At 44.8% G+C, this 22,500-nt stretch overlaps 1 protein-coding gene across 1 annotated transcript in view; it reads right to left on the minus strand.

Moving 5' to 3' along the window:
• The window catches only part of LOC128684558 (zinc finger SWIM domain-containing dorado), a 627,263-nt gene that overhangs the window by 73,168 nt on the left and 531,595 nt on the right, over positions 1 to 22,500 (minus strand). Inside the window, exons 3-4 of the mRNA XM_070095740.1 lie at positions 5,668 to 5,795; positions 4,870 to 5,013 (exon numbers count right to left, since the gene is read on the minus strand). Of these exons, the coding sequence (XP_069951841.1) occupies positions 4,870 to 5,013; positions 5,668 to 5,795 (272 nt within the window). The remainder of the gene's footprint in view (positions 1 to 4,869; positions 5,014 to 5,667; positions 5,796 to 22,500) is intronic.

Below are 22,500 nucleotides of genomic sequence, written 5' to 3' on the forward strand. Positions count from 1 at the left end.
CACCCCCGTTCACCAACACTCCCCACCCCCTCACTAACACTCCCCACCACTCACCACCCCTTTCACCAACACTCCCCACCTTTCACCAACACTCCCCACCCCTCACCAACACTCCCCACCACTCACCACCCCTTTCACCAACACTCCTCACCAACACTCCCCACCACTCACCACCCCCTTCACCAACAATTCTCACCCTTCACCAACAATCCCCACCCTTCACCAACACTCCCCACCACTCACCACCCCCTTCACCAACACTCCCCACTCCTCGCCAACACTCCTCACCCCCTTCACCAACAATTCCCACCCTTCACCAACAATCCCCACCCTTCACCAACACTCCTCACCCCTCATCAACACTCCCCACCACTCCCCACCCTTCACCAACAATCCCCACCCTTCACCAACAATCCCCACCCTTCACCAACAATCCCCACCCTTCACCAACACTCCCCACCCTTCATCAACACTCCCCACCACTCACCACCCCCTTCACCAACATTCCCCACCCCTCACTAACACTCCCCACCCCTCACTAACACCCCCACCCATCACTAACACTCCCCACCCCTCACTAACACTCCCCACCCTTCATCAACAATCCCCACCCTTCACCAACACTCCCCACCCCTCACTAACACTCCCCACCCCTCACTAACACTCCCCACCCCTCACTAACACCCCCATCCCTCACTAACACACCCACCCCACACGAACACTCCCCACCCTTCATCAACAATCCCCACTCTTCACCAACACTCCCCACCCCTCACTAACACCCCCACCCCTCACTAACACCCCCACCCCTCACTAACACCCCCACCCCTCACTAACGCTCCCACCCCTCACTAACACCCCCACGCCTCACTAACACCCCCACCAATCACTAACACCCCCACCCCTCACTAACACTCCCCACCCATCATCAACAATCCCCACTCTTCACCAACACTCCCCACCCCTCACTAACACTCCCCACCCTTCATCAACACTCCCCACTCTTCACCAACACTCCCCACCCCTCACTAACACTCCCACCCCTCACTAACACCCCCACCCCTCACTAACACTCCCCACCCTTCATCAACAATCCCCACTCTTCACCAACACTCCCCACTCTTCACCAACACTCCCCACCCCTCACTAACACTCCCCACCCCTCACTAACACTCCCCACCCTTCATCAACAATCCCCACTCTTCACCAACACTCCCCACTCTTCACCAACACTCCCCACCCCTCACTAACACTCCCCACCCCTCACCAACCCTGATACGTCATAATCTCTGAAATACTGTGAATACAGATAAAGCACTCAATGCTTACCCAGGTAAGCCCGCCACAGTCACACCAACACCACTCAACTAACCACCCACAATGATTCAGTTTTATCAAATATATCCGTATGGCCGCGTTAAAATACAGTATTGTATTCTTAAAACTGCGTATTACTGCGTTGAAAATACACTGTTATTAAAACTTAATGCGACATTCTGTATGTTGCATTAAAATTAAGCTCCGAAAGACAATGTTTTGAAACGACTCACGAATTGTGTTAAAATGATTTTATCAACATATGTACTACAAGGTAGATCACGGTAATGAATATGATGTTGTGTATATGAACTTCAGTAAGGCTTTTGATAGAGTCCCTCATCAGAGACTATTGAGGAAAATTAAGGCACATGGAATAGGAGGAGAAATTTTTTTCCTGGACAGAGGCGTGATTGACTGATGGCGGCAGAGAGTTTGCATAAATGGGGAGAAATCAGAGTGGGAAGCTTCACGAGCGGTGTTCCACAGGGATCAGTGGTGGGCCTCTTGTTGTTCACTATCTACATAACCGACATAGATGAAGGAATAAATAACGATATAAGAAAGTTTGCCAATGACACTAAAATAGGCCGACGAATTCATTCTGATGAGGACATTAGAACACTCCAGGAAGATTTGAATAGACTTATGAAGTGATCGGAGAAGTGGCAGATGCAGTTTAATATAGATAAATGCAAAGTTCTAAACAATGGACAGGAAAATAACCATGCCACATATTAACTAAATAATATAGATCTTAATATTACTGATTGTGAAAAGGATTGGGGAGTTCTGGTTAGCAGTAATCTAAAACAAAGACAGCAGCGAACAGAATCCTTGGTTTCACGTCAAGAAGCATAAATAATAGAAGTCCTCAGGTTGTTCTTCAACTCTATATATCCTTGGTTAGGCCTCATCTAGATTATGCTGCACAGTTTTGGTCACAGTATTACAGAATGGATATAAATGCTCTGGAAAACGTACAAAGGAGGATGACAAAGTTGATCCCATGTATCAGAAATCTTCCCTATGAGGATAGATTGAGGCCCTGAATCTGCACTCTCTCGAAAGACGTAGAATTAGGGGGGATATGACTGAGGTGTATAAATGGAAAATAGGAATAAATAAAGGGTATGTAAATAGCGTGCTAAAAATATCTAGCCAAGACAGGACTCGCAGCAATGGTTTTATTTTGGAAAAATTCAGATTAAGGAAAGATATAGGTTTAGTAAAACGTTGTGTAGTTTTAAAAATAGGTTAGATAAATACATGAGTGGGTGTGGGTAGGTGTGAGTTGGACCTGATTGTGCTATTAGGTCAGGTGCCGTGCTCCTTCCTTAAGTGAATGTGACGTGACCTGACTAGGTTGGGGCATTGGCTTAAGCCGGTAGGAGACTTGGACCTGCCTCGCATGGGTCAGTAGGCCTGCTGCAGTGTTCCTTCTTTTTTATGTTCTCATGTTCTTATGTATGCAACAAAAATACTAAATGTCCTATATATGCAACAAAAGTACTATAAATGTCCTATATATGCAACAAAGGTACTATAAATGTCCTATATATGCAACAAAGGTACTATAAATGTCCTATATATGCAACAAAAGTACTATAAATGTCCTATATATGCAACAAAAGTACTATAAATGTCCTATATATGCAACAAAGGTACTATAAATGTCCTATATATGCAACAAAAGTACTATAAATGTCCTATATATGCAACAAAGGTACTATAAATGTCCTATATATGCAACAAAAGTACTATAAATGTCCTATATATGCAACAAAGGTACTATAAATGTCCTATATATGCAACAAAAGTACTATAAATGTCCTATATATGCAACAAAGGTACTATAAATGTCCTATATATGCAACAAAAGTACTATAAATGTCCTATATATGCAACAAAGGTACTATAAATGTCCTATATATGCAACAAAGGTACTATAAATGTCCTATATATGCAACAAAAGTACTATAAATGTCCTATATATGCAACAAAGGTACTATAAATGTCCTATATATGCAACAAAGATACTATAAATGTCCTATATATGCAACAAAGGTACTATAAATGTCCTATATATGCAACAAAAGTACTATAAATGTCCTATATATGCAACAAAGGTACTATAAATGTCCTATATATGCAACAAAGGTACTATAAATGTCCTATATATGCAACAAAGGTACTATAAATGTCCTATATATGCAACAAAGGTACTATAAATGTCCTATATATGCAACAAAGGTACTATAAATGTCCTATATATGCAACAAAGGTACTATAAATGTCCTATATATGCGCCAAAGGTACTATAAGTGTCCTATATATGCGCCAAAGGTACTATAAGTGTCCTATATATGCGCCAAAGGTACTATAAGTGTCCTATATAGCGCCAAAGGTACTATGATTGTCACTGTGGCATGCGTCGAGTACGTTACAATAAATTTATTCGACGTTGCCACACACACTGGCACGCCTCTCGACTAGCGACCTGGCAGTTCAGAATATATCAGTCCTGGATGAATTTTCCAGTTCAATCAACCAATAACATGAGAGCTGGCCCTGCTAGCCGAGGTGACGTCATGCTTGACCACCTGGCTGCGGGTAGACACTCAAGCTGGTCTAGACCACTCATACTCTCTTGTATTCTGAAGTGTAGCCTACTGCTATGAGTGGTTCTTTGATTTCTGTCTTACTATTATACTGCTCATTTAATTCTGTAAATAGTGTACATATCGTGGTGAAGGAATATACAGGCGAAGAAGCAATTGCTGTGTCTGTCTTGCCCCTCATTGCCAGGTTGCTCTTTGACCGCTGACTTTAGTTACGGCTACGTACAGCAGGCCCTGAATTTGCTACCTGTGTTCGTAATAGTCCTCTATCCACCACAAAACTGGGTAGGTCAGATCATCGTCTCCTTCAATACAGTTACTCCGGGAACTGCTTCCGCTAAGATGGAAGTCACCTAGCATTGTCGAGCACAACCGTAGTGGTGGAGCTGATGATTGTGGTGTTACTGGTGGTGGTGGTGATAGTGACAGAGGTGGTAGCGTTGGAAGTTGCGCTTGCTGTAGGGTTGTGGTGCTGGAAGTAATAGTGGTGGTAGAAGTGAAGGTTGTAGTAGTTACACATAAATCTTACACGGTCAGCGGTACATACAAGATTAGAGGAGCTGTACTGAAGTTTAACAGCATACAGCGAGCAAGAAAAACAGCTTGACTTGCCAATCCGTCAAGTAGGTGGCCTGGTATAACACCGGGTCGCAGTAGCCATGATCTCATGAGCCATCAACAGGAAGACAAAAGATAAGACTGAAGGTATCACACAGATGGGAGAGAGATGGATCTCTTAATACATCAGTCTTAGTACCTTGAATAATTCCAAGAACCATAGCCACGTAAACACGAGGTTATGAGTACCGGGTATGAAACATAATGACAGCAACTAAGAATGCCTTGGATTTGGTTGATGAGGAGACAGAACATGAGTCCTAACATGAGGTTAAGACTACAAACATGACAAGAGAATTAACATATAACGTACCTTGGATGTGGTTGATAGGGTGATTGTGTTGGAGGATCTGGTCTGCCAATTTCTGGGCGGTGGGTAGCACCTCCGTATGGTGCTCACTGATCAGGTACTGCATCATTTTCTGCAACTGCTGCCGGTCCATCTGCAGCAGCGTCTCTGTGGCGGCAACATACAACCAGGTCACACATCTACACCAACTCAGGAATAACAGCAAATAATCCGAGAGTGAGGAGAACTCAAAGTAACAAGGACTGATCTAGAGTGACTTAACGTGGGCATCCAGGTACTAACTCTCATAGGTATCCAGCCACTAACACTCACCTAAGATAAATATTGTGGAACTGATCGGAGATGGAAGTTCTGGAAGTAACACTGACCTGAGATGGGTATCCTGACAGTAACACTGACCTGAGATGGGTATCTTGGCAGTAACATTGACCTGAGATGGGTATCCTGGCAATAACACTGATTTGAGATAGGTATCCTGGCTGTAAGACTGACCTGAGGTGGGTATCCTGACAGTAAGACTTACCTGAGATGGGTATCCTGGCAGTATCACTGACCTGAGATGGATATCCTGGCAGTATCACTGACCTGAGATGGGTATCATGGCAGCATCACTGACCTGAGATGGGTATCCTGGCAGTATCGCTGACCTGAGATGGGTATCCTGGCAGTATCACTGACCTGAGATGGGTATCCTGGCAGTAACACTAACCTAAGATGGGTATCCTGGCAGTAACACTGACCTGAGATGGGTATCCTGGCAGTAACACTGACCCGAGATGGGTATCCTGTAGTAACACTGACCTGAGATGGGTATCCTGAGGTGGACGGTGTCGGCGTGGCGGATGCGGTGGAGGGAGAGAGCTACCACGTGCGGACACCAGAAGATATCACGTGTGTCGCACGAACACGTCACAGACGTGATTTTGCATCTGAAAATTACAAACAAAATAATTATTGGTCAAGAACCAAAGACTGGAGTAAGAAGTAGAGTGGTAACACAAGCACTCCTAATACATGTTATGTTACAGCTTACACATTAGTGTCACAGTGATAACAATCCTTCTCTCTCTCTCTCTCTCTCTCTCTCTCTCTCTCTCTCTCTCTCTCTCTCTCTCTCTCTCTCTCTCTCTCTCTCTCTCTCTCTCTCACGCACACAAACATCTTCAAAGGAACCTCGAAGATATCTGTATGAACGCACGAAAGCAATCACGAGTTCTATAGTGAATCCTTGTTATTGTCTGCGTTCAACACATTGGCAACCTAAACCTGCCTCCATCCCTGGTCACCTAAAGTGCAGGTGACCGGTTTGAAGGTGCAAGTCGTCAGTAGTGATGGTAAAACATAAATATACAACTCTCCCTGAAGAAACTGTATGAATTCCTTCTTAACAAGGCTGTCAGAGCCACGAGAGCATAAGAGACCAAGGATTTTTTTTTCATAATCTCAGCCCACTCTACTAATCACAGCTACATCTTAAACTAACATAATTTCTATTGAATTAAAAAAATGACAATATATACAATTATACAATCACTAGGTTCGCTACCTGTACCCTGGAGAAACACCTTATATTCAGGTGAGATCCCAGAAGTCCTAATTAGGATTGTGTACACAACCCCGCTTAACAAATAAGACAGCACACCGGCACACTGCCATAACCACTTACTATAGTGTCAGGAATAGAAATAAACAAATACAGCGAAAAGACACGGGGTGCCATATGTACAATTAGAGAACACTGTATCAATATCCGTGGTCCAAAACTCTAAAACCTCCTATCAGACAATACAAATATATATATTGCTGGAACAAAGTAGAGGCTTTCAAGAGGGAACTAGACCAATTCCTGTCGGAGGTGCCTGATCAGTCAGACTGTGATGGCTCTGTCCGCCTGAAGACTGTAGGTATCATAGCTCGAGTGATTAGGCGACCAATAAAGCTTGCAGAGAAACACTGAAGTGTTCATAGGGATATAACTTACACGCAGACAGTCAGTTATATCAACAACTTATAACTGACACCCCACACCTGCATTTCAGGCTTTCCACACATGTCCCTCAGGCTGTTCAAAGCTGCCACAAAGACCATCCAAAGCTGCCACACAGGCCATCCAAACATGTCACACAGGCCATCCAGAGACCACCCACACCACCCACAGACCACCCACACCACCCACCAGTAACAAATTAGTGAACTAATGAGTGAACCTCAGAAGAGAGTCAGCCACAAGCAAACATTAGATTGCTAACTACCTTGTCACGCCCACCCTCCGCCCACGAACCGCCCCGGGACCCGTCTGGTGGGCGGCCTGGGTGGTTGGTGGTTTACTCCTTACCTTGTTGAGTAGAGCACAGAATCAATGACTGTCTCATCAGAGTCACAAACACAGCGTAAGAGCATTTATTTTTGCAATTATTCCAGTTCTTCAAGCAAGCAATAACAAGAACACTACTAAACCTGCTACCCTGTGTATGACTGAAGAAGCCTACTGTGTAGGCGAAACGTTTCAACAATAAAGATATCCAACGGCTGTACATATGTCTTACTCATCCACTAAACTGTGTAAGAACACAAATGTTTACTTGTTGGCGGTGCGGGGATAATCTCCCCCGCGGCCCGTTCCTATGCCAGGTCTGGTTCAAGACCTGATGAGCCAGGCTATTGGTTGTAGGTGGGCTAACAGCAGCACGCAGTCCAAAGTAAGCACCACAGCCCGGCTGATCTATAGCTGTTTGGAAGAACCTGTCAGGTTCCCTGCTGAAGTGAGCCACAGGTATATTGGTGATTTTCCCTTATATTTAATGGTAGAGTGTTGAAAAGTCTTGGACCCTCCACACTTACTGAGATATTTTTTAAGTATGATTGTTACATTTGTTCCACCTCCATTAGAGAAAATGAAACTTTCATGGCAACAAAGAAATGAAGGAAATTCTGAGGACACAATACGACGTGGTGTTCACTGGCCATTAAATAGACAAAAGATTGACAACCTCGATGAATTTTTCATTTATGCAATACGAAACTCAGCCAACATTTCTGGAATAACCTGAATTTCCGCTGACTTCAAAAATGTATGCCCATGCATTAAGATTCACAGAACTTTATATTCATAAAAAGTCAATATAACTAAGTTATCACTGGTCTTGATTATCCCAGGAAGAAAGTGTAGATACAGCCATCATTTACACATTTGAGAACAACACGACGCTCCTGTCTCTGGCATCTACTACAGTCTAGACCACTACGACAGTCACCAACATGCTGACATAATATAAAAGGAAATTCGTGTTAGCTCACAAAATGCGTGCAAAATTGTCATAACTGCACACGCAGAAAGATGTATCTACAACTTTGTTACAACTCAGATCCAAAGAGTAATCAACAAAGTAAAATCCGAGGCTACCACAGTGAAGAGTTCTTGTTCCACAAGACAATACTCACCCAGATTCTCTTTGACATTCACATCTTCCACCAAGTCACAAAATCATAACTACCAGGTTACCTGTAGCACTAACAGTTCTCGCACACTAGACTGTGTATGAGTGTGACATCCATTAAGGACACATCAAACCTCCAAAATGATGTAAACCAAATATTGAATTAGGTCAGAGAGAATATGTTTAAAGAGGGCAAATTAAACCTGCTCAGTTATGAACTTTTTTAGTAATAACTGAAACAGAGCAGAAAAGGGATGCGAGGAACTTAGGACTAGATAACCCACCTGGTAGGTGGGATAACAAGAGTGATGATAATGATGATACTCTTTAAGGTACTTGCATTCTGCACTAATGGAATACTGTTGTACACTAACAGCTTCTTTTAAGGGAGACGAAATTTGGGATCTGCAAAATTTAAAGAACTTTCATTGTTCATATCACTTCAAGCAACTATTTACCGGAATGCCTAAAATCCCTCAACTTGTATTCAGTCTAATGCAAGTGCATATTATATATTATAATTTATACCTGGAAGATGCTGGAGGGATTGATTCATAATCTAAACACATAAATTGCTCCTTATAAGAAAGGGAGACAAAGCAGATATCTCGTTATTCATAAAGCGTCAGGGGATTTTCAATACCCTCTCTTCAAAATTAAGGGAATTATCAATATATCTCTAACTTCTTAAACTGCTCTCTGATCAACCGGGCTGTGGTGCCTATGTCTGATTGCATGCAGGGAGCACCAACAGTCTGACTAGTCAGGCTCTTACAAGGAAAGCCTAGTCCGAGATCGGGCAGTGGAGCAATGATCCTCAGTATCATCTCCAGTTAAACATCAAGTTAAGAGGCGCGCGAGTTTCCGTTTCCTAATATCATGTTTATGTTTCCCCTATAATCTACCTTATACCTTTATACTTTTGAAGAGTTTCGAGAGTTTTACTACTCTCGGGAGCCCGGCCATGGGCCAGGCTCATCTGGTGCTTGCCAGGTCAACCAGGCTGTTGCTGCTGGAGGCCCGCTGCCCACATATCCATCAAAGCCTGATTTACGTGACACCTGGTAAAGATACTTGTCCAGTTTCCTCTTGAAGGCTTCTACGCTTGTTCCAGAAGGGTTTCTGATATCTTCTGGTAAGATGTTGAATAGTCTGGGACCCCGGATGTTGATACAGTGTTCCCTTATTGTCCCCACTGCACCCCTGCTCCTCACTGGGTTTATTTAACACTTTCTCCCATATCTCTCACTCCAGTATGTTGTTATGGCAGTGTGCAGATTTGGAACCAGGCCCTCGAGTACTTTCCAGGTATATATTATCATGTATCTTTCTCTCCTCCTCTCCAATGAGTACATGTTTAAGACTTGAAGACGCTCCCAGTAATTTAGGTGCTTTACTGGCTCACTGTGAGCCGTAAACGATCTCTGTATTTGTTCCAGCTCTGATATTTCTCCTGCTTTGAACGAGGCCGTCAGCACTGAGCAATATTCTAAATGAGGGAGCACTAGCGATTTCAAGTGTCACCATCGGCATTATTTCCCTTGTTTTGAAAGTTCTCTTCATCTTCGTTATCTTCCTGGCTGTCGTGATATTTATCTTGTTATGGTCTTTAAAAAAAAAAGGTCAACTGACATAATTATTCCCAGGTCTTTTACATGATCCTTTCGTTCTATATAGTGACCCTCTTGAATTTTTGTATATAGTGTTCCTTTTGAGTTCATATTTTCAATATAGTTATACCGTATATAAACCAGCACCAGCAGTTGCTGATGCTGGTTTATATACTAGGATAATTACCAAATTCCTATTTTTCAACTTTAATGCCTAAGATTTCTACTATATCATTCGTAGAGTTCAGCATTTCTGTGCAACAGAAAGTAGCTTTTACATAGTCTTACTCCTCCCTGTGACCTATTAATTCTATCACATCTATAAATGTTATACTTTTCTGTCTTTATCTATCCGTCCACAGTCACCCACACTCGCATTTGCTTTGTCTGCTTTCGTAAAGTGTCCTCAAAAATTTAAGTTATACCATGAATTAAGGAAAGATCCTGGACTTCACCTTACGAAAGCAGACAAAGCAAATACGATAGTAATTATGGACAAGGTAGATTATAGCGGAAAAATAACATATTATTAGAAAACAGGGTAACTGACGTGTATCCTCTTCTGCGTGTTCCTCTCCTAGCAGCCAGCTGTCTCAACCCTGACACTAAGATAATACAAAACCTGTAGATACAAGCAGCGAGCAGGCCGGAGTCGGTCGATACCAGTGAAGACATGCAACACCTCCCTTCAACACCCATCCCCCCCCTCCCTTTTTCCTCACTCATCCTTCATACTGCAAGTGCCTGATCAACTTGGTAGCAGCTTGAACAGTCGTGGACACCAATTGTGCCTATGACCCCAGGTTTTCGCTGGATACTGTTTACACTTCCCCCAGTGTCTCTCACTCCAGTAAGTTGTTATGGCAGCATGCAGTTTGGGAGCTGACCGTTAGTTCTTTTAAAGGTATATATTATCAGGCATCTCTCTATTCTCCATTCCACAGAGTATATTCTAAGTGGTGATTGTGTTTCATTTGTCAGGAAACAAGAGAAGTGTTTCCTGACACGGCTCCTAGTCAAACGATGACCTGCTAACTTGAGCTTTTGGTCTTGTGCTGGCTTACTGGTTCACCTCCTCAAAAACTAAAGATCACACCACGTGATGTATTCCAGTGTAGTTTTACTTATTATTTCCACGTGGGCAGTGAAATATCTTTGTAATTTTCTAGCTGTGATATCTCCCCTGCTTCGACAGGCAGAGTATACAGCAATGTTCCAGACAAGACAGCAAGGCACTAACAACCTGACTTATCAGGCTGTCAACCAAGGGAATGGTCTGAGACGGGAAGGGGAGGACGAAGTAAACAGGTAGACAGGTAAACCACCCTATCTACCTCTATCTTTCCACCACCACCACCCAGATTACCACTACGACCCTTAATACCACAATCTCTACCATTCCCTCACCACCACCCCCTCACCACCATCACTTCCACCACCCCATCACCACCATCACCTCCACCACCCCCTCACCACCATCACCTCCACCACCCCCTCACCACCATCACCTCCACCACCCCCTCACCACCATCACCTCCACCACCATCTTAGCCTCTCTCACACTTTCTTCATTTTCATGCTAATTTTTCCATCTACATACAGATGGGTGTGTGTTGTGGTGCACCAGAGTGTGTTTACGCTCAGCCTCCACCCTGTGGCACGTCTTACCCACGCACTCTACACAACACACCTCCATCACCTACCCAGGGTCCTCCCCATCACCTGCCCACACTCACCCAGGGTCCTCCATCACCTGCCCACACTCACCCAGGGTCCTCCATCACCTGCCCACACTCACCCAGGGGCCTCCATCACCTGCCCACAATCACCCAGGGGCCTCCATCACTTGCCCACACTCACCCAGGGTCCTCCATCACCTGCCCACAATCACCAAGGGCCCTCCACCACCTACCCACACTCACTCAGGGACCTCCATTACCTGCCAACATTCACCCAGGGTCCTCAATCACCTGCCCACACTCACCCAGGGTCCTCCACCACCTGCCCACACTCACCCAGGGTCCTCCATCACCTGCCCACACTCACCCAGGGTCCTCCATCACCTGCCCACAATCACCCAGGGCCCTCCACCACCTGCCCACACTCACCCAGGGACCTCCATTACCTGCCAACATTCACCCAGGGTCCTCCACCACCTGCCCACACTCACCCAGGGTCCTCCACCACCTGTCCACACTCACCCAGGGTCCTCCATCACCTGCCCACACTCACCCAGGGGCCTCCACCACCTGCCCACACTCACCCAGGGTCCTCCATCACCTGCCCACACTCACCCAGGGTCCTTCACCACCTGCCCACACTCACCCAGGAGCCTCCACCACCTGCCCACACTCACCCAGGGTCCTCCACCACCTGCCCACACTCACCCAGGGGCCTCCACCACCTGCCCACACTCACCCAGGGGCCTCCATCACAAGAAGGAATGCGCAGAACAGGAGAGAAATATCAAACAGAATTTCACTAATGAAGCAGGAAAGACAGAGACAGAGAGAGAGAGAAAGAGAGGAGGGGGCAATAAAGGGACGAGAAACATACATTCGGAGAAACTAAAAGGTGAGCGGAAGTGAGAGGGTTTCTAAGGAGAGTGGAAGGAAGGAAAGCAATGAGACCAAACTTTAGATATACAAGTGGGTACAATACCAGACAGGAAAAAAAAAAAAGCAAATACGATTCCCAGTAAACGAAAAGGGAGTTAAATAGGAAGTCCGTGGTAAAAGCAGAAAGGAATTAATTAGGAAGTTCATGGTAAAGGCAGAAGGGAATTAGTTCATGGTAAGATAGAAAGGAATTAGACAGCAAGTTCATGTTAAGACAGAAGAAACTTAGTTCATGTCAGAAGCAGAAAGCAGGAGACCACACGGATCATATCGAGCTGAGACGGATTAGTTAAGACAGCTAAGATAGCAAAAGGCTCTCTCCCCACCCTCCTTCCACACCGCCGACTGACAAAACATGGTGAAATGATTCCTGGACGTTTAGGAAACATAAAATTGGATATTTAAAAGGAAAGACTGAAACAGAGTTTCATTTCTACTACTAGAACCTTCAGCTATTACTATCTGCTACTACTACTAGAACCTTCAACTATTACTATCTGCTAGTAATTCTGAGCTAGTTCCTGAACTAATGTCAGGATTCCGTCCACCACAGCCAGCACCTGCACAGAATATAGTTGAATTCCACATTTTTAAAGTGCTTGTGAAATGTTTCAATCCATTTTTTGCACTTCATACAAGCTGTTACCTTTAATGCTTATTCAAGACCCCTTGATATCTGTATACACATTAACAACAGCAGCAGCAGCAACAGCACCCGTGTCCCGGTAAGTCATGTTCCACAGGCAGAAACTAATCCTGCCCACAAAATTTATTATTATATATGTCCACCACACACCTGCCCTTCACAGTCCACACATCTGGCCTCAAAACTCACACACACACCTGTCCTCACAACTCCCACACCTCAGCACGAGCACTTGTCCTCAACCCACACACCTGCTCTCATAGTACATAGACCTCAGCACAAGCATCAGTCCTGACAGCCCACATACGCCTCCTCTTCACAGCACATACAACTGCTCCTGACAAGTCCCCCCCCCCACACACACCTGCTCCTTTCAGCCACCTCAACCCAAGAGGAAGAGCAGTGAAGTGTTAGTAGCTCCAACGAGATGCGACAATCAGGCCCTTGGTAAGCAATTAAATGTAATCTGATTCATTAAAACTTCACCCTAGCTTCACCTGGCAGCCTCGCGAGCTTGATTGCTCTCTCTCTCTCTCTCTCTCTCTCTCTCTCTCTCTCTCTCTCTCTCTCTCTCTCTCTCTCTCTCTCTCTCTCTCTCTCTCTCTCTCTCTCTCTCTCTCCCTTTCTCTCTCTCTCTCTCTGAAAATCTTCCACTGTTCCTTTCATGTACAGCCTCCAAACACTGCATGAGGTCAATATTCTCCTGTCCAGTGGTATTTTTTGGTGTGCAGTGTGGCTGGTGGTAGCGTCGTGACCAAGGAAAGTAATATGTTCTCAGAAAACACTATAGGTTATACCATACACTTAAAATAATGACATGGGATGGTGTAGAAGAAAAAGCTGAAGATAAAGCTGAAGACGATGACTATGATTCAAGGATTCAATACTAGCCGAGGTCGTCCCATAAACCACAGTGATCACCTAAGGAGCCCGACATGACTCGAACCCATAACATGACTCCTGACACTAGCATCTTAGTCCTCTACCCACTACACTGGTCAGGCTGGAAGAATAGAAGTGAAGTTAGGAGAAAGAAAAATAATAATAATGAGTAAAAAATGAAAAAGAAATGAAAATTATAAAAGATAAAAGAAAAAATCGAAGCTAAATAAGAGATATTTATCAAAATAACACACCAATGCTTAAAACACAACCACACTACATTATAAAAAAAATCATAAAATTTAAGGGGACAGCAGTAACTTGGGTTACGTTTGATGGTGATACAAACAACAGTGTCATAACAACACCAACAATGACAGACTTGTTAACGTGAACCTCCGCAATAAGAGATACTAAGTCAGTGATAATACTCTTTTTTAATACACTTGGAATATTGTTCTATACTAAGGTTTTCGTTCATAACTTCAGAATGCCTTTAACAATCGTATTAAAATTTCAAACAATGGTTACTATTATTAGATGAATAAATAAATAACCAGCACATAAGAGAGAGGAGGAGCTTATGAGGATTTTGAAAATGGTTCAAGTCGGACCGAAACGTCCTATGTGCGGGTTATCTGTGTATTGTTCCAGTCACGGTATTATTCCTTTTTTTTTTCTTTATTACTGGATGAAGGTTTGTCGAGCAACTGATATATGAGCAGCTCCCTGCTCAATTTTAAATAGGTCGCTCCAGCCTAAGACAAGTAAAATGTAGATTTGGAGAATGCACAGACAAACTGCATTGCCTGCCTCACTGCAAACATCTAAATTCTTGTAAAACGTCTAAAATACCTCCAATACCTAGAATGCAGAAGAGAACGATAGGCATCAAAAGATGCATCCGGGAAAAAATTGATGGGAATTATTCCAAACCCGCACACGAGAAGTACTCTGCAGGAGAGCGTTTACCACTTCATTTGTTATTATAACAATAATAATCTTCAGAAGAGCGGGAGCGACGGTAGATGTGAATAATATAGAAAACTAACAAATGGGACACTTATGCAACATTTCGGTATCTTTATTCTGGAAAGGTTTCACCAGCCAGTGGCTTCTTCAGTCGTCTTCCATTCCACTTTTCTCTACACTGTACTGAAGAAGCCACTGGCTGGAGAAAACCCTTCCCAGAATAACGATACCCAATGTTGCACAAATGTCTCATTCTATCTTAGAATATACACCAACCAAGTGAATATACACCATCCAAATTTTGCACACATGTCTCATTTATCAACGGTAGACGCTCAACTTCTTTCCTTCCAAGATTTTGTATTACGAGCAGTGTTCTGTGGTAGTGTAAACACACCGCCATCATGCCAGTAGTGGCCAGAGACACTCATCCTGTGAGTGAAAACACAGCCATAATAACAACACATATGAACCTAAATAACTGACACATCTGTGACGATCTTCTGATATAAGGAGAATTACGATGGAACGCCTGATTGCTTTCAAAAGGAAACCTAACTTCTTTAAAACCATTCCTGATCAGGCTGACTGTTGGGGCCTATTTCAGTTACGTGCAGCAAGTTCTGTTAGGCTGACTGGCAAGGCTGGTTTGGGAGCGGGCTGCAGGGGCGAGTATCCCGAGAACCATCAACAAGTAGACCTATAACACCCTATAAGAGTATGAGGAAGGGGGGGGGGAGAAGGGAGGCGGGGGCGTCAGTGACCACCTCCACCAGGCCTTGACCCTCGGATCTTCTACTCAACAAGGACATAACCGCCTGGCTGAAGCTTTACTTACTCTCCCTCGCTCCCTGATGTACACTAACACAATTAAAGTAATGTTACTTCAGGCGGCACAGTGTCATCCCCTGCAACACAGTAATTAACACGGTCAGTATGACACAGTGTTATCCCCAGCAACACAATCCTTAACACTGTCAGTATGACTGATCCAGTATGACAGTGTTATCCCCTGCGACACAGGCATTAGTGATACCAGCACAAGAGAACTAGTGCCAAAACACGAATATCACTAGTCTTAGAAGACTAGTGTAAAGGGACTAGTGTCATTAGTGTTAAGGGACTAGTGTCAGAAGACTATTGTTACTAATGCCAGAAGACTAGTGTCACTAGTGTCAGAAGGCTACTGTCACTAGTGCTAGAAGACTAGTGTCACTAGTGCCAGAAGACTAGTGTAGTGCCAAAAGACTAGTGTCACTAATGTTAAGGGACTAGTGTCAGAAGACTAGTGTTACTAGTGCCAGACGACTAGTGTCACTAGTACCAGAAGGCTAGTGTCACTAGTACCAGAAGACTAGTGTCACTAATGCCGGAAGACTAGTGTCACTAGTGCCAGAAGATTAGTGTCACTAGTGCCAGAAGACTAGTGTCACTAATGCCAGAAGATTAATGTGACTAGTGCCAGATGATTAGTGTCACTAATATCAGAAGACTAGTGTCCCTAGTGTTAAGAGAATAGTGTGACTAGTGCCACAAGACTAGTGTGACTAGTGCCAGAAGAATAGTGTCACTAGTGCCAGAAGACTAGTGTGACTAGTGCCAGAAGAATAGTGTGACTAGTGCCAGAAGGCTAGTGTCACTAATATCAGAAGACTAGTCTCCCTAGTGTTAAGGGAATAGTGTCACTAGTGCCACAAGACTAGTATGACTAGTGCCAGAAGAATAGTGTCACTAGTGCCAGAAGGCTATTGTGACTAGTGCCAGAAGACTAGTGTGACTAGTGCCAGAAGAATAGTGTGACTAGTGCCAGAAGGCTAGTGTGACTAGTGTCACTAATGCCAGAAGATTAGTGTCAGAAGACTAGTGTCACTAGTGCCACAAGACTAGTGTGACTAGTGCCAGAAGAATAGTGTCACTAGTGCCAGAAGGCTAGTGTGACTAGTGCCAGAAGATTAGTGTCACTAATGCCAGAAGACTAGTGTCACTAGTGCCACAAGACTAGTATGACTAGTGTCACTAGTGCCAGGAGGCTAGTGTCACTAGTGCCAGAAGACTAGTGTCACTAGTGCCAGAAGGCTAGTGTCACTAGTGCCAGAAGACTAGTGTCACTAATGCCAGAAGATTAGTGTCACTAATGTTAGGGGACTAGTGTAGTATCAGAAGACTAGTGTGACTAGTGCCAGAAGACTAGTGTCACTAATATCAGAAGACTAGTGTCCCTAGTGTTAAGGGACTAGTGTGACTAGTGTTAGAAGAATAGTGTCACTAGTGCCACAAGACTAGTGTGACTAGTGCCAGAAGACTAGTGTGACTAGTGCCAGAAGAATAGTGTCACTAGTGCCAGAAGACTAGCGTCACTAATATCAGAAGACTAGTGTCACTAGTGCCAGAAGACTAGTGCCACCAGTGCCAGAAGACTAGCGTCACTAGTGCCAGGAGACTAGCGTCACTAGTGCCAGAAGACTAGTGTCACTAGTGCCAGAAGACTAGCGTCACTAGTGCCAGAAGACTAGTGTCACCAGTGCCAGAAGACTAGTGTCACTAGTGCCAGAAGACTAGTGCCACTAGTGCCAGAAGACTAGTGTCGCTAGTGCCAGGAGACTAGTGTCACTAGTGTCAGAAGACTAGTGTCACTCGTGTTAAGGGACTAGTGTCAGAAGACTAGTGTCACTCGTGTTACGGGACTAGTGTCAGAAGACTAGTGTCACTCGTGTTAAGGGACTAGCGTCAGAAGACTAGTGTCACTTGTGTTAAGGGACTAGTGTCAGAAGACTAGTGTCACTAGTGCCATAAAACTAGTGTCACTAGTATCAGAAGACTAGTGTCATTAGTGCCATAAAACTAGTGTCACTAGTATGAGAAGACTAATGTCACTCGTGTTAAGGGACTAGTGTCAGAAGACTAGTGTCACTAGTATCAGAAGACTAGTGTCATTAGTGCCATAAAACTAGTGTCACTAGTATCAGAAGACTAGTGTCATTAGTGCCATAAAACTAGTGTCACTAGTGCCAGAAGACTATTATCACTAGTGCCAGAAGACTAATGTCAGTAGTGCCAGAAAACTAGTGTCACTAGTAACAGAAGACTAGTGTCACTAGTGCCAGAAGACTAGTGTCACTAGTGTCAAAAGACTAGTGTCACTAGTGCCAGAAGACTAGTGTCACTAGTGTCAAAAGACTAGTGTCACTAATGCCAGAAGACTAGTGTCAGAAGACTAGTGTCACTAGTGTCAAAAGACTAGTGTCACTAATGCCAGAAGACTAGTGCCAGAAGACTAGTGTCACTAGTGTCAAAAGACTAGTGTCACTAGTGCCAGAAGACTAGTGTCACTAGTGTCAAAAGACTAGTGTCACTAGTGCCAGAAGACTAGTGTCACTAGTGTCAAAAGACTAGTGTCACTAATGCCAGAAGACTAGTGTCACTAGTGCCAGAAGACTAGAGTCACTAGTCCCAGAAGACTAGTGTCACTAGTATCAGAAAACTAGTGACACTAGTATCAGAAGACTAGTGTCACTCGTGTTAAGGAACTAGTGTCAGAAGACTAGTGTCACTAGTGCCAAAAGACTAGTGTCACTGGTCCCAAAAAGACTAGTGTCACTAGTGCCAAAAGACTAGTGTCACTAGTGCCAGAATACTAGTGTCACTAATGCCAGAAGACTAGTGTCACTAGTGCCAGAAGACTAGTGTCAGAAGGCTAGTGTCACTAATGCCAGAAGACTAGTGTCACTAATGCCAGAAGACTAGTGTCACTAATGCCAGAAAACTAGTGTCACTAGTGCCAGAAAACTAATGTCACTAGTGTCAGAAGACAGCTGTCACTAATGCCAAAAGACTAGTGTCACTAGTGTCAGAAGGCTAGTGTCACTAATGCCAGAACACTAGTGTCACTAATGCCAGAAGACTAGTGTCACTAGTATCAAAAGACTTGCGCCACTAGAGTCAGAAGGCTAGTGTCACTAATGCCAGAAGACTAGTGTCACTAATGCCAGAAGACTAGTGTCACCAGTGCCAGAAAACTAATGTCACTAGTGTCAGAAGGCTAGTGTCACTAATGCCAGAAGTCTAGTGTCACTAGTGTCAGAAGACAGTTGTCACCAATGCCAAAAGACTAGTGTCACTAGTGTCAGAAGACAGTTGTCACTAATGCCAGAAGACTAGTGTCACTAGTGTCAGAAGTCTAGTGTCACTAATGCCAGAAGACTAGTGTCACTAGTGTCAGAAGACAGTTGTCACTAATGCCAGAAGACTAGTGTCACTAGTGTCAGAAGTCTAGTGTCACTAATGCCAGAAGACTAGTGTCACTAGTGTCAGAAGACAGTTGGCACTAATGCCAGAAGTTTAGTGTCACAAGACTAGTGTCACTAGTGCCAGAATGTGCACAACCGGAGGGGAGGTGGGTTCTGGTGGTCCCGCTGGTGCAACATCTGATAACTTGACCCCCATCTCCCCCGCAACCCCCCCCCACCTTCCTCCCACCGTCTCAAGGCGGCGCAGGTCACCTAGACTCTGAGCTACTCCAAGGCACCGGAGCATCCGCCATTACATCTCAATTATCAAATCATTAAACTGAAATTAACTCGGGCAACAGCTGTCACGATCCACAGGCACCCCCCCCTCCACCATCAAATGTCACTTATGTCCCTTTTTCCCTCATATGCAGAGGCAATCTTTGTGCAGCCACAGGGGTACCATCGATCCGCTGCCAAACAAGCCATTCTCGCCCTTAAACTCCCCTGGCAGGAGGTCCGTGTCTGGAGATGCCGCGGCGCCCTTCTCTCTTCCCCCTCCCCTCCCTTCCCCCAAACCTCGTAATCGTTTGTTTTTGCGCTTTGCTGGTGGGAACAGAATTGAAGGGGATAGCGTCTTCCAGGGCTTAAAGTGCGATGATCCAGGGGACGTGTGGGCAGCCAGCGCGCCTAGCAGCCAGCCCAGCACACCTCACTGGTCTTGCAGTGCACCTCCTCCTCTAAGGTACTTCCCACCGTCAGGCTGGCAATCAAAACATTGGCCTAATCCAGCAATTATCGCCGAAAAATCCATTCGAGGAAGAGTGAGATCCCGTAGTCGATCAATCGGTCCTTGTGGAATGTTGGGTCAGCTTTAAGTGAGGCGGAGCGGGGGAGAGAGCCAGCAGACTGGCCCCCTCGGAGAGTGCCCATAACTCTGGCACCCTGAGAGAGAGAGTGAGAGAGAGAGAGAGAGAGAGAGAGAGAGAGAGAGAGAGAGAGAGAGAGAGAGAGAGAGAGAGAGAGAGAAAGGAGGGGGAGGGAGGGAGAGAGAGAACAGGGAGAGAAAGTAGATGAGAGACGGAGGAGTGGGAGAAGAAGAGAGTGGGGAAAGAAAAGAAGAGTGGAGATGAGAGGAGAGGAGGAAGGAGCGAGGAGGAAGGATGCACAACAAAATCCACAGCTCTGCCCTGAGCAGAATTCACGAGGTGCTGTCAACTTTAATGAATGAAAGACTCGGTCACTGGTAAGAGTATGGTGACTATGTGGAGACCAGAGCAGGTGAGACCTGCTCTTCTTGCTGCTGTGACCACGCTCTCTCTCTCTCTCTCTCTCTCTCTCTCTCTCTCTCTCTCTCTCTCTCTCTCTCAGCTCACAGCAGCCAAACATAAACAAAACCTTGACACATAGACAAGAACAAAACGAATAACTTTTTTTTTTAAATCTCCAGAGCAACAAAAGGGGCAAGAGTACATGACCATGACACGTGACACTGACAACCTTACCATCTATAACCAGGTGAGAGAGAGAGAGAGAGAGAGAGAGAGAGAGAGAGAGAGAGAGAGAGAGAGAGAGAGAGAGAGAGAGAGAGAGAGAGAGAGAGAGTAAAAAAAGAGTAAAATAGATCAATAGAAGAGGAGGAGGTGACCTCGATTAAGGTGTGCGGGCGACCTCTGACCTGGAAACCTTCAAGCTGGCATCAGCTGTTTCTGTTTTGGTCATGAGATGACGTAATGTATATCCCTCCTTCCCCCTTCATTCACTTCCCTCCATTCCCCTCCCTTCCCTTCCCTTCCACTCACTCCCCCCTCCCAACCAGACTTTCATCCTGGAGACCTGAACTGAGACTGAGCCGCGGGTGTAATCATCATTCATGAACAGGTACACGACACCATCAACAGGTAAACTAACACCATCAACAGGTAAACTAACACCATCAACTGGTAAAGTAACACCATCAACAGGTAAACTAACACCACTAACAGGTACGTAACACCAACAGGAACACTACCGCTATCAACAGATACGTTAACAACATCAACAGGTACACATCACCATCAACGATAAAACAACAAGTAAACCTCCTTCCCTTCCCTCTCCACCTGTTTATGCTCAACCTATGGTTTCCAGACTGAGGGACTAATTACCTCATCTTCCACTGTCTTCATATAGCCAAGCGTTTCACATATATCTAATTCTTCATCTCGTCGGTATTGTATACCAATATTGTAATGTTGTGCCTATGGCTTGAGTACTCCTTGGAACGTAGGCGAGTAATGTACATCATAATTTACAAATGGAAAAATCATGAAGGGACTGGCCCCAAAACCTGCACACCGAAATCATTCTGTATGAAAGCAAACAATTAGCAGGCATTGTAAAATACCTCAAATGAAGAGCAGGGACGCGATGAGTACACTAAGAGAAAACTAAAAAAAAAAGGGGGGACCTAGGCTTCAACACTTTCCCTTCATGCATAAAGGAAACTCAACAAATTTCTGACTGTCTTCAAGAAGAAACCTAACAGGTTCCTCTAGCCAGCTAGTTCATGGTCAGCCGGACTGACCAGGAACTGCACGAGGTTGGAACCAACAGCCTGGTCTATCAGGTTGGCACCCCGGAGGCCTAGTCTTCGACCTGGCCGTGGGGGGCGATGACCCTCAAAATCAGGGAGAGAGAACTCAATAAGTGTTAAGGGACCAAGACTCTTCAACGCCCTTCCTGCATGTATAATGGGGATTCCCAACAAACACCTAGCTGTCATCACGATGGAACTCGACAGAGTCCTCAAAACAGTTCTTGATCAGCAGAGCTGTGGCGCATAATTTGGACTGAGGGCGGCGGTCACTAACAATTTGGAAACCAGGAGGCCTTGTCTGGGACCGGGCCGCGGGGGCAATGACCTCCGGAAGCGACCCCAGATAAATTTGTTTCTTATGTTGTATAATACAGTGTGCCTGCGTTCCGTACCATGTGCTCGTTTTAAGGTTCTCATTCCTCCCGTACCTAAGCATCTGAAATTGTCACCGTTATGGAAAACTGGAGGAGATAACTAGAACAGAGTATACTACTGACTCCGGCCATACAATAGAGCGGAAAAATAATGTAAGGGACCTGGGAGCAGTAATGTCTGAGGATCTCACTTTCAAGGATCACAACAGTGCCACGATCGCACGTGCAAAGAAAATGATAGGATGGATAATGAGAACGTTCAAAACGAGAGATGCCAAGCCAATGATGATC

The sequence above is a fragment of the Cherax quadricarinatus genome, chromosome 4, assembly GCF_038502225.1.
Source record: "Cherax quadricarinatus isolate ZL_2023a chromosome 4, ASM3850222v1, whole genome shotgun sequence".
NCBI classification, from domain to species: domain Eukaryota; kingdom Metazoa; phylum Arthropoda; class Malacostraca; order Decapoda; family Parastacidae; genus Cherax; species Cherax quadricarinatus.